The 13,994-nt window shown below is 39.8% G+C and overlaps 1 protein-coding gene across 2 annotated transcripts in view; it reads left to right on the plus strand.

The window, feature by feature from the left end:
* The window catches only part of mgat4c (mgat4 family member C), a 132,015-nt gene extending 123,342 nt beyond the window's left edge, over window positions 1-8,673 (plus strand). For both annotated transcript variants that reach the window (XM_080875531.1, XM_080875532.1), the window contains 3 exons: window positions 1,861-2,012; window positions 3,300-3,447; window positions 4,121-8,673. In XM_080875531.1, the coding sequence (XP_080731657.1) occupies window positions 1,884-2,012; window positions 3,300-3,447; window positions 4,121-5,277 (1,434 nt within the window). In that variant the 5' untranslated portion in view covers window positions 1,861-1,883 and the 3' untranslated portion in view covers window positions 5,278-8,673. The remainder of the gene's footprint in view (window positions 1-1,860; window positions 2,013-3,299; window positions 3,448-4,120) is intronic.
* The last annotated feature ends 5,321 nt before the right edge of the window (window positions 8,674-13,994 follow it).

Genomic DNA, 13,994 nt, shown 5'->3' on the forward strand with positions numbered 1-13,994 from the left:
ATTAGCAATAATATAGATATGTGAGTATATTACAGAAATGGGTCTATTATGGTATGTTATAATGTACACGGTATGAAGTATGTTGTGAATATTCTATAACTATAAGTATGTACAGGCTGTAGTGAGTACAAGCTATGTACAGGATATGAACAGGATATAAATATGAAAAACTATACAGAATATGAAATAAATAACTTTACAGAATCTGGGATATACAGCTATACAGAAATGGGAACTATGCAAGTTGTAAACAGTTGTAGGATTAAAGATTATCGAATGTACAGAATGATTATTTACACAGAGCTATACATTAGTGCAGTTAAGATAAGTGAGGGTGTAGATAGTTTCTACAGAGGCTATATAAAGTGCTAGTGGTTGTAAGTGGTGGTTCAGTCCATGTTATTATTGTGTTTGAGGGTACAGTTGTCCATTGTGGGTGTGTGTATGTTCAGTCCATGAGTTTAACGTGGGTCAGATGTCAGGAGGCAGAGTTCAGGAGTCTGACAGCTGTGGGGAAGAAGCTGTTCCGGTACCTGGTGGTCTTAGTCCGGCGGCTCCTGTAGCGCCTCCCAGAGGGCAGGAGGGTGAAGAGTCCATGTGATGGGTGACTGGGGTCTTTGATGATTTTCCCAGCCCTTTTCAGACACTGCTTCCTGTAGATGTCTTTTATGGCAGGAAGTGGTGCTCCGGCGATGCGCTGGGCAGTTTTCACGACCCTCTGCAACGCCTTCCGGTCCGAGGCAGAGCAGTTCCCATACCAGACTGTTATACAGTTGGTCAGGATGCTCTCGATGGTGCAGCGATAGAAGTTCACCAGGATGTCTGAGGACAGGTGGTTCTTCCTCAGAGTCCTCAAGAAGAAGAGCCGCTGGTGAGCCTTCTTGACCAGCTTGGAGCAGTTGGTCGTCCAGGTGAGATCCTCGGAGATGTGGACTCCCAGGAACTTGAAGCTGCTCACACGCTCCACAGCCGTCCCCTTAATGTGGATGGGTGGATGTGGGTCAGCATTCCTCCTGTAGTCCACGATGAGCTCCTTGGTCTTCTCGGTGTTAAGCAGCAGGTTGTTTCTGTCGCACCACTCAGCCAGACGATCCACCTCCTCCCTGTAGGCGGCCTCATCGTTGTCACTGATGAGGCCAATCACCGTGGTGTCATCTGCAAACTTAATGATGGTGTTGGAACCATCAGCAGGTCTGCAGTCGTGGGTGAAGAGGGAGTAGAGGAAAGGGCTCATCACACAGCCTTGTGGTACACCGGTGTTCATAATAGATTATTGAAAGTACTTATTTTTTTGCAGCTTTAGAAAATACCTATGTACTGACTAGCTATGAAAAACCTTTCACCCATTTTGCTCTCTCTTCTTTTGCCCTCTGTGTCTTTTAATTTCTTTCTTTTATCGACCAGAAATCGGAAATAAAGAGACATGATTGAAAATTGAATTTTCCTCTCCTCTTGAGTGATGGTGGCCTGTAATCTACAAACATTATTCCACTATGAAGGAGTTTGCTAGCTGATGAGAGCAGGCAGAAGCATTGTTTTCTTTGACCAAGAAAGCACTGAAATGTGTGCTGTCAGAAATGGCATGAGCCTTCATCACTGAAGACCTAAAAATAGATTAAAGGGGAACGGGAACTGAACAAATTTACTGCTCAGTGTATATTAATGTATTTGTGTACAATAAAAAAAACATTACCCATTACACTTGTGGGGGATAATAATACATGAAAGATGGTCTTATGTTGCTAAAATCTCACAACAGTCTGCTAAAGGCAAATTATCTGCAGAATCGTGGCTGATGAAATTCCAAGCATACACTTCTGTCTTGTGTGATGTGTTTTTGCTCATGTTTATTTCGTGCAGATCTCAGCAATACTGTGTAGAGCATGAGGCTGATGTGGAAATCCCTGGACAAGATGAGATGTCTGAGGAAACGCTCCACTATTCCCTTCCTCGGCTTCCTCATCACCTTCCTCCTCTTCCTGAACCTTTACATTGAAGATGGCTACGTGCTGGTTAGTCAATTGTTCTACGTATGCGCATTTGCAGAAGTGTTTTTACAGAGCATTAGACACTTTATGTTTGTATTTCTTCTGGATGTCTTCTTGATGCACACTTGACCACATTTCCAGACGTGCTTCCTGTTTGATGTGCAGTTGCTCTTTTGTAAGAGAGACATATTTAAATGTTAATGAGGTGGACACATTGAGATCATCTTTATGATTTATCATTTATTCATGATGCCAGCAACTCTTGTTGATCTCAGTATATTATCAGTGTTTGTTCTTTAAAATATTAAGGTGGTTTGGCGGCTTTTTCTCCTCACTGCCTGCAGGGGTTTAAACAAACCTTCTGAAATGGAGGTTTAGTTGTGTCATGTCAATAGATTTGATATCAATATAAAGAAAGAAATGTGTTTTCCGAGGCAACACTTGAGAAAATAGTGTTTTAAGCTACTTAGCTAAATTTGAATACTTGAAAAAATGTATATAATATGAAGTTTCACAACACAGGGGTATGTCTGCTGAGGATGAACTGCACAAAATAGTCAAATGGTCCTGGTCAAACACAGATTTGGGGTGTGTGAGGGGCTTCACTGTCAACTGCAATGTTTTTCATCAGTTTAAGGCTGTTTCAGTGGTTCTGTATGTTTAGAAGCCTTGTAAAGTTTTACCCAGTACTGAAATGATCAGCAGTATCCTAATATACACAAACCCTAATACACATGCTATACATAGCTAGTTTTCTCAGCTATCCATCAACCTGGCTCTTCACAAAATGAATCTAGTTCTTCTTCTTCTGATCAGGAAAATAGGAAAATAGTTCTTTTAATTTTTGCACATAAAGAAGCTCAATTACAGGATAAAAGTACTGCTAGCTACTAAGCTATACACTTTAAAAACACCTTGAAGCAACTCTTGTTGTGATTTGGCGCTGTTGCGATTGTACATAAAATTGACTTGAACTGAATTTAAACCGAATACTCTGAAAATCAATAGATGTTAATGCATGTCATAGAGCTTCAATAATGATGGGAATGGTTTCAGTCTTAAACTTTACAGGCTTTCCATGTTTTTTGCGGAAATGTTTAAATATGTATAATATGCCAAGACACAAATTTTTTACTTTTCATTTACTTGTCAAAAGAAACATCTGATGTCCACCTTATTTGATGCTGAGATGTGAAATACTTTATTTATTTGATAATTGGGAACTTTAATAATTTGCATAATTAGATTTTTTTTCCAGATTTTTTTGTGTGCATCAGTTGATAATGTGTTTTTTTTTATGTTTTGCTCCAGGAAGGGGATAAAAGGCAGCTTAGGGAAACATCAGTCCACCCTTCAAGCTCAGAACGATACGTCCACACCTTCAGAGACCTGAGTAATTTCTCTGGATCCATCAACGTCACATATCGCTATCTCGCTGGTACCCCACTGAACCGCAAGAGTAAGTTTACTGTTTCTTTTTAATAGAAATTTACATTGAGTCTTTCATGGGCCGGGGCAAATTACAGTGAATTGTATTTGCAAGAAGAGGATGCAAAATTAAATTTAAAATCTGTGACATTGGGATTTAATGCATAGCAATAAACAGAAACTGCTCCACAGGGGCTTCTTTACCTCAACATTAAATTCTTCTTTAGTGCTTTGTGCTTTATTCACAAAGCTTTTATGTCTATTTTCCCTCATAGACAATAACTGTGTGCTGTTAAATAAGTGAGCACTGAGCACAATTGTTTATTCAGCAAAAATATTTAGAAAATGCTTTAGAAAAATACAAATGCATTTAAAAATTTGTATTACGTTTATTTTCTCAAATAATACTGGTGGACTTTGACATAGTTTGAATTCAAAGTGACTTTCAACTACGCTGGAACTTTGGTCATGTGATAAGGGCTGATTGTAAATAAAGATCAGCTGATGACCATTTGAAGGCTCAGGAAGCAACTAATAAGCAGACCTTGAAATAAATTTACTTAAACTCTAATTTCACGTTTACAATTTTAGGAGTATATTTTCTCAGACAGCGTTGAAACTTATGCAGTTCATCTGAAACCTGTCCTTTAAAGATGTTTTTGGAAATAGTGATCAAAGTTGACATTCATATTTTTTATTCACAGAGTATCTCACCATCGGGCTCTCATCTGTCAAAAGAAAAAGAGGAAACTACCTCCTGGAAACGATCAAATCCATATTTGATCAGTCCAGTTACGAGGAACTGAAAGAAATTGTGGTTGTCGTCCATCTGGCGGACTTCGACCTGGTCTGGTGTGAGAACCTGGTGCAGGAAATCACCAGGAAGTTTGCACACCACATCATAGCTGGACGTCTCTTAGTAATCCAAGCTCCAGAGGAGTACTATCCGTCTCTGGACGGATTGAAAAGGAACTACAACGACCCAGAGGACAGGGTCCGTTTCCGCTCCAAGCAGAACGTGGACTACGCTTTCCTGCTCAACTTCTGCACAAACCTCTCCGACTTCTACATGATGTTAGAGGACGATGTGCGCTGCTCCAGGAACTTCCTGACGGCACTGAAGAAGGTGATCACCTCCAGAGAAGGTTCCTACTGGGTGATGTTGGAATTCTCCAAGCTGGGCTACATCGGGAAGCTGTATCACTCCAGAGACCTGCCGCGCTTGGCTCATTTCCTGCTCATGTTCTACCAGGAAATGCCCTGCGACTGGCTCCTCATCCACTTCAGAGGCCTGCTTGCACAGAAGGACGTGATCCGCTTCAAGCCTTCACTGTTCCAGCACATGGGCTACTACTCCTCTTATAAAGGTGCCGAGAACAAGCTGAAGGATGATGACTTTGAGGAAGACTCCATAGACATTCCCGACAACCCCCCCGCCAGCCTTTACACAAACATCAATGTCTTTGAAAACTATGACGCCACCAAGGCTTACAGCACAGTGGACGAATACTTTTGGGGAAAACCTCCCTCCACTGGAGATTTCTTTATTGTAGTCTTTAACAAATCTACCAAAATCAGTAAAATTAAGATTGTTACTGGGTCTGATGACCGGCAGAATGACATTCTTCATCACGGAGCTCTGGAAGTAGGAGAGAAATTAGTTGGGACTAAAAAAGGCAAACAGTGTTCCTCTTATATCACATTAGGAGAGTTTAAAAATGGCAACATTGAGGTCCATGACGTAGACCACAAAATAGCCTTTGACATTGAGTGTGTACGCATTGTGGTCACAGGCAGCCAGAAAGAATGGCTCATTATCAGAAGTATTAGTTTATGGACTACGCAACCCCCCAGCCAATGATGACTATACAGAGACTTTTAATATGTCATAAAGGCAAAGGTTTTTATTATTATTTAGTAATGTATGTATTTCCAGATTTATTTATTCATTTTATATGTATTTATTGATACTCGTTTTGATTGCCAAATCAATCTATAGTTTTTTACCTGCAAGTTGTACTCTTAGTGGAGCATCTTCACAGTCATTCTCAAGGACTGTTCAGCTGACCTCAAAGTGTTCATTAACACATGTTGAAGTGTTACAGGAGTTTATCCATTTCAGCTTTTGATAGCGATCCTTAATACACGGCTGGGTGATAATTCACTGTTATTGTTTAGCAGCTTTAAGTAATATCATGTCACAATGTTCTGATTGTTGGGTTTTTGTTTAGCTTTGTTTTGACTATTCTCCTGCCCAAAGGAAAATATGGTTTACAATTTCAGTATTTTGTTTCTGTAACAAAATTCCATGAAAAGACTAAAACATACTATTTTGTACTCTCTATCTCCAGTGTGATATACAGCATGTTGTTTCTCAGTGTCGTTAAGCTCAGTTATCCAAAATATCATTTTACCCTGTTTCTGCTCTTACATGGTTGCCAAAGCACTAAATACAAAATAATGTATCCTTTGCTTACAGCGCCCAGCAGTAACAGCACTGGAGTTTTTGGAAAGTTTTGAGAGATCGAGCAGAGTTTTTGTGTTGGCTTTTTTTTTTCATGGGATTTGTTGACAATAACAAAGTTGTGGGGAAATTCAGTTGAAAGTGTAGTCATTAAGAGTTTTTCTTCATACATTCACACATTTAATATGCTCAAAATGATAACTGTGAAAGACGAGCACCGCATTGAACACCGTCAAGGTCATAAATGCATGATTATGCGTCCATTTGGTGTACAGTATCATTCATATTTAATAACTGTCAAATTTTAGAAACTGTTGAGCTGATACTACGCTCAGTCATCACACCCACTCACCCATTAGTAATTCAAATAACTATATATTATTTAGGAATGTTTTTGAAAGCTTTTCAGGAAGGCACTTCATGTAAATGATGAACACAAATTTTATTTGTAGGACACTGTACTACTGATTTGCTGCAGTTTTTTGTTTCGGAGTATTATGAAGTACTAATTTATAATTGAAGGACTTATTATTAAGTGTAACATGGTATTCTTTAAACAACCACCTTATTGAAAATCCTGTAGGGTTTTTTTTGTTGTTTGTTTCTTTGTTTTTGTTTTTTTTTATCATGACGGACAATGAACTGGCAAAAGTGTAGCCCTTGGATTTCTCTCTGAGGATGTCCCCTCTTGACCCTTAATCATTTTCCAGCTCGAAATCTCATCAGGAAGTGTCAGAGGTCATTGTTGCCTTGAATATTCATCAAGTAACACCAGATTTCTCTGCTTTAAATATTCTTTCCTGTTTAATCGTCTTTTTAGTTACGGGTAAGGCAGATGTGTGACTGAGTTGAGCTCTTTTTCAAACACTGTATATCCTGTCAGCGCTGCTGACGGGAGAGCACTGTTTGTGTTCGCCCATCTTCTCCAAGAGCTGAGATTAGATTGCACAGTGAGAAATGGGCCAGGTCTGCTCATACGACTCTTTCTTTTTTTTTCCTTTCTTTTTTAACAACACAGTTTTCCTCCTAGTAAATTGGTCTGTGTTTGCCTCACTCTCTACACCAGCAAAACAACATCTTCCCTGGAGCTATAAGATCTCAATTCGTTCTTTCCCCAGTGCTGGGCTCTCACTCCTTCACTGTTTCTGCTCTTACATGGTTGCTTCTCCGTGATCTTTGATCTCTGTTCATACAGTTTCTTTTGGGGGAACTTGCTTGAGTTTCCCCTGAAGATGCTTTTGGGCTCATTGCTCAATATTGTTAAACAGCTAACCTTCTAAGAATTAAGCAGACACATGGCATGTTAACTTATCATTGCCATGATACCCAAAGCAGTTCAGTACCATGCTTTAAAAGTAACCTTGTTGTGTGATCAGAATCTGCTATATGTCACATTAGTTTCTAAATTGAAGTGGTGGCAAGAAATGTTTACATTGTACCGATGTTCTTTAGGAACATGCAGCGCACGCAGGTCATCATTAAGCATGCTGGAACAGTTTTGTACAGCTTTGTTCCGCTTGTGTGATAGCCACCTGTTTCGTGTTTTCCCTCAAGGTCTTGTTCAGTGTTACAGATTGAGACCTTTCACAGATTGGCTTGTACTGCAATCTTGAAATTCTCCCTGAGCAAATCCCCCATGTACTATCTGAAATGAAATTAGAATGCCCACCACCTTACAATACAGCTTATTGTTTTTCCTCAACATTTCCCTGGGAAAACCACTATTCATTTTAGTAAATGATTCCAGGACCTGCATGGATCAGCTCCTTGGAGGGGATGTTGTTTGAATGGATGATGCTTGGAAGCACAATTTACATTGTGCTGTGCGTGTGTGTGTGGCATTCTTCGTGACACACATTGCGGTGCCAATTCAACCTAGTGTTACCTGCTTATTACCTGCCTATGAGCTATAAACACATGATGTTACCACAGGGCAGTTAGCTGTTGCACAAGTGGTAATGGATAGCTTTAATAAGCCTCATCTCCAAGCAGTGCAACCATGTTGTGAAGGTGATATTTGTGGAGGAGAAATTGCTGTCTGGTCTTTATATGAAATAAGATGTCAGCTAAAAGTAGCCACACACTGCAGAATTATGGACAGATTTACATCTTGAGGATCAACAAAGCCTGAATAAATTCCTCAAAAGAATATCAGCAAACTGCTGTGCAGAGCATTCTTTGCTATTGGCAATATGTTTGGAAACCTGAGTTCATACTATGGCCTTGGGTGAACCGCGTGAAAAGGATCCATTATACATTTGTCTTAATACTTAAAGGGCCCTTTAATTTTCTTAAGGTTACAATTGTCTAAAATCAAAGAGTAACTGCATCAAACCTCACCGGACCTGTGAGGGAAAAAGCAGAACTTTATGATTCACCTGCAGGAAACTAACTATCTAAGTTGTTCAGTTATATTGGCTTTGAAGGTCTAGTCCCCAAAGCTCTGAGCAAATGATGACTGTGTGAACGTGATGTGTGGGAGTTATATGAAACGTGAGCTGTCTTCCAGTGGAGCATGTACAAAGTGCATGAACAAAAGCATTTTCAGTGGATAAAACAACTCCTTTTGTATGTAAGGATCTATGAATTATTGTTCAGCTTCTGCTAATGAAATTGTTCTGAGTCTGTACGTAGAAGCCTACCATTCACCAAGTTTAGAGTTGACATGTTGTATATTGTTAAGTGGAGCGGGTGTGTTAAGATGTTGTTTCTGTGTCTGTTTTACTTTCCATCGTTCTCTAATTGGTACTGTATTGTAAGATGACATATATTTTTTTATACATATCATTTCAAATGTTGTATTGTAAATGCTGTATTTAAAAATAAGTTAGATTAAACAAATGAATGCTTACTTTGTTGTGCACTGACTTCTAAGACACACCAGTAAGCTCAATGGATCACAACATACTGAATATATGTCTGCAGTGTGTCGGGGCTTGAATCGTTGCTTTGAAAGCCCAGCGGATAACTAAACAGCATTTACATGACTCTAAATCAAGAACTAGTTTTGCTTCAGTGTGAAGAACGACATTAAAAAAAGATCATACTCTTACAACATACATTTTCACTAAAACTAATAATTGACATTTGAAGTTTCTTTAAATTTGCAGCAAGAGCGAGCCTGCTTTACTCAGATGCAGTTGTAGCTTAAAGCAGAAAACATACATTATTCATTTCAATATTCATAAGCTTTCTGCTCTTTTTCCTGCATACTTAATGAAAGTGTACAGATGATCCCAGAGAAATTGGGGGTGGTGTGTGAGGGGGTACTGTAACGTGTAAAGCTTTGTGCTCTTGGGCCATTGGTCAACACGAGTCACATATTTTCTGAAAATGCACTGTCAGGCAAAAATGCATTCTGAAGCAAACAGTGTTGTTAAAGTGGGACTTTATACAGTCTAACATGCTGTATAAGTTTTATGGCCGGTGTAAATGGATACATAAGCCTCTGTACGGTAAGTGTCTGTTTAACATGTGCTCAGTGCATTAAAAACAACACCATCTTTTATATATATATATAAATACAGGCATTTTACAATTTACAGTGTTATCAGCAGTGTTATCTCCACTTAGTAGATATACACTTAAACAATCTATTTAAACCCATCTCTTAGAACATTTTTATTTTGTAGAACGTTGTACAACAAAAGGTACAAATTATGACAAAAAATAAAACTAATTAAATAAAGAAAAACTCCACTCCATGTTTGATTATATGAATGGGTGAATGAGGCATATTGTATAGGGTGCCTTAAGTGCTCAAATACAGTAGAAATCCCCATATAAGAAACAGCCCATTTACCATTTACTATGGGAAAATAAACAGGTTTTCCAACAACTATAAGATTAATTGCCAAGAAGCACTGTTACAACAACAATGCAAGAAATGATCAACCCAACATAAATTCCTTTACTTTTTCTAAGTTCATATGAAGAGCCAAGATAATATTGTTCAATGATAGCAGGAATAACAATGAGACCACAGAAGGTGGGCTGAAAACATTTTACACATTCCTAGGCCATAAAATGATACATCAGCACAATCTGCTGATTCTACTTTTTTATTTTATTTTTTATTTAGAAACTAAACGTTTATGTATGTTTATACACATGCATACGTACAATAAAAAAAATCAAGTTCAAAGTCCATTTCCCTTCACTTCAAACAGAGTTTAATTCATCAAATGAAGACAATTAGTGATCATCACTTGAACAAAATATGGAGGTGGCTGTCATGAACATTTATTATCTCATATGTATGTTTTTTTATGTATGTGTTGTTGGTTTTGGGGGGGGGGGGGGGGTTTAACCAGAAATTAGTAATTTCAGAATTCAAGAGATCACTTTTTTAAACAACACGTTTAAAAACACGTTTAAAAAAGTGTTCTTGGGGGATTTTCACTTTTCTGCAAGAATCCGATGAAACACGAGTGACAAGGTTATTTCCCAGCAGTGCGTGAGTGAATGAACATTTTATAAAGTTTTACAAAACCAAAATGAACAATGTCACTCTTATCTATAAAACCTTTCACTGAATCAGTGAGAGTCCATGAAGTTGGGAGATACAGGGACTGCTTTTAAAATATAGAGAAGCATAACATATTAATTAGAAGGAGTGGAATAATTCTCACTGACAACTGGAGTTTATTTAATCAGGAACGTCAAACAATGCTAAAGATTTAGATTTCAAATTTGGATGCAAACTAACTTTTTTTTTTATAGAGGAATGGTACAGAATCAATAAATATTAGGAGTTTCATGACATGTTTAATAAAGGAGTTGGGACTTGATAGCACTGGCTCTGTTTCAGAGCCTCTGAGTGTTTTGTCACAGTCGTCTCTGTCTCGCTCCACATGCTGCCCTTCAAAGTCATCCAGAACCAAATGAAAGGTAAGCATACATGACGACCCGGCGCCCGAGAAACCACGGCTAATACACACCATGAAGGAGCCAGGGAGGCAAGTAAAAAACCAATATCCCACATAACAAGACCTGCGCTGTGCACAGTGGGAGACATCGGCCAATCAATGCTGTGGTTGCCATGGTGCTGCCAGCACGAACCTGCACAGGAGGAAAAACCCCACATGATATCAAACTGATATGGATTGTGTGGATTTCCTCATTTGCCTCTTGATCTGTCCTGCACTCTCTGGGAATTCAACATTGTAGATGGATTTTAATTCCACCTCACATGTCTATTAAGAAGCTGCAGCAATGTGTTCAGCAAATCAAAAGAACAATGGGCGAGGCTTGTTTGTTATTTTGGCTGCTTCTTCTCTTAAGGTGCAGATGCAATATGCTGTCATGCACACAGTAGTGCAGCATCAAAGCTTGTATATAGCTTTTGATTGGGTCCATTTTGTGCCTTGTGTTTTATGGAGCTCTTACAGCACAGACCCACGAGCCAGGTGCACTGGCTGAGGTTGGGCCAAGCTGGGGAAATGGTGGAGGAGAGATAAAAGACATATTGAGGAAGCTGAAAAGAAGTGTAATGAACAGGCAAATGGGCAAGTACGGGGGATTTGAAAGCATTGAATTTGAAGCAAAGCTTAAGGTAGAGAAACACAAAGCAGGCCCAGATGATGAATGACTCGTAATAACCTGGCTAGCAACCTGTGATTGTGTGCCTTTCAGTGATGGAGGAGTCCCCGAGCATTTTGGTGCTATCGTGTTGATGAGAAGCCAGTTACAATAGATGCTGAGATGCCTGAGCCAGCCTGTGCTGCTGGTTGTGGAATCAGAGTGCATTCCTAACAGCCAAAACTATGATGAAAACGGCTGAGGGTAAACAAAAAAAAACATATGACGCATTTGATCATCTTTTGTTTTCAGATGGTGGAAAAGCGAAGCAATGAGAAGTAGAATCTACTTGTGCTGACTGGGGGCTTCAGCTTTCATCAGCAACTGTATGTAAACAGCAGTATACTGGTATTCTTAACATGAGAAGTACGATTGATTGACGGCATGAATGGAAGGAGTGGTGGAATGCATTTATCTTGCATGTAAAGTTTCAGTGTACTCATACTTTCTATGCTATAATACTTTGCACTATATTTTTGGATGCAAATATTTCACTTTCTGACCTCTGTGCAGATTATTCAGACCTAAATTTGCTGCTCTTACACTGACGTTTGTATCCCAGTATCAGGTGGGTCTCCCACTTTGGATATGACAGGGTAGCATTAGCAATTTATAGCCATGAGACTGTGTTGTTTATGTTCTTTATCTTTCTCTGTCACACCAACCCTCTGCATATCCTCCCTCAATACATCTATGACTCTTCTCTGTGATCTTCCTATTTTCCTTCTGCCCAGCATCTCTATATTCAATACCCTTTGTCCAATATATCTACCATCCCTCCTCTGCACATTTCCAAACCATCTCACCCTTGCCTCTCTAGCTTTGTCTCCAAACAGCTCAACCCTAGCTCTCCCTCTGATGTACTCATTTCTAATCTTGTCTATTCTGGTCACTCATGGTGAAAATCTTACCATCTTCAGCTCTGCGTCCTATCTTTTTGTCACCAAACTTAGATCATAGCAGGTCTAGCACCACTATTATCTTGTAAAACTTCCCTCTCACTCTTGCTTCTGTCCTTCTGTCACAAATCCCCTTTGACACTCGTCCTCACCCAGTCCACCCTGCCTGCACTCTCTTCTTTCACCTCTCTTTTGTAGTTGGTTTGGGTGGTTGACCCCAGGTATTTAAACGTATCTACCTTCATGACCTCTGCTCCTTGCATCTCCACTGTTAGTCTCATTCGCACACATGTATTCTGTCTTGCTTTGTTTCCTCTTATCTGCAGAGCATACCTCCACCTCTCCAGGTTCTCTCTCACCTTCTTTCTACTCTCAGTACAAATCCCAAAGTCGGCTCCAAACCTCAGTACACAGAGACTCCTGCCTGAGTCTCATACAATACTGTTAATATACAGTTTCATCACGTGAGTTCTTTATGCAGTTCTCTGGAGGAGAGGAGTAGCTCTAGTTTTGTTGTTGTTTTTGATTTTTAAAGACTCGTTTATTTCTGCTGTGTATTTCACATGTCATCATGAGAGTCTGGAGTGGTTGATTTGCTTTTAGAGCAAACTTCAAGTGACCAGTTGAGGAACTGGCTGTCACACATGGGGGGGGGGGGGGGGGGGGGAAGTAACGGCATATAACTGTGTAGGTCATGAGTTTAATTACATGGGCTAAGCCACAATCTCACTGCATAGATTATCCATTGCAAGGGAAGGCAACCTCAAGAAAATTCTTTTCATTTGCCGTCATGATGTTGAACATTAACCACGAACCCGCCCAGCAGAACACTGCGTGCTTCCCTTTAACAACTCCCATGGCATTTACAGGGTCTTCTTGAGGAGTGGAGATAAAAGGGACTGTGCTGCAGGCGCTGCTGGAGCCAGCTTCTGCCTCAAAGTGTATAGTCCCTACGGCGAATGAGAGTTTAATCGCTCCCAATTGCTTTGCTTCACAAAGGTGTGACCCCCCCGCACCCCTCCCGTCCCCCCTCTCCTGTTCCCACCACCACCCTCCCATCTGTCTCTCATTGTTGCCAGCGAATAAATCTTGCCGCAGGGAGATGTGCTGCTACTTTTCCTCAGTCTCCTCTTCCCTAAAACCTTCACTTTCAGTTTTGTAATGCTTTCATCCAACTGGGAACAGGGAAAGGAGTAATCAAAACAATTACCTAAGTCCCATTTCGTTTCATATGAGACTTGTCTTTTTTCATGTGAATTGTCTGCCAGGATGAAACAGGTTGTGTCTTGGGGACTTTTTGTGGAACATCACACAGGCAGCAGCTGTCACAACACAAGAACAGCTTCAGTGGCATGCTGGTTTTACCAGCAGGTTTATCACTTGGCTCTTTCGACAAACAATTACCAAAAACAAAATGAAAAAGAAGAAGTGCAAAAAAAATTCACTTTAGTTATCAGAAGACCTTCATGGTAGAACTTATAGCACTGTGTAGAAAACAGACAACGACAGTGCGCGTTTCACTATTATTACCTCTGGGGATTGTTATCTATTTTCTCAAATGATACAAAAAAAAGCTTCCTCAGTGACAAGCTTACCTCATAGTGTGCCTCATGATTAGCCAAACAGATGAGAAAA

The sequence above is a fragment of the Rhamphochromis sp. 'chilingali' genome, assembly GCF_963969265.1.
Source record: "Rhamphochromis sp. 'chilingali' genome assembly, chromosome: 2".
Lineage (NCBI taxonomy): Eukaryota > Metazoa > Chordata > Actinopteri > Cichliformes > Cichlidae > Rhamphochromis > Rhamphochromis sp. 'chilingali'.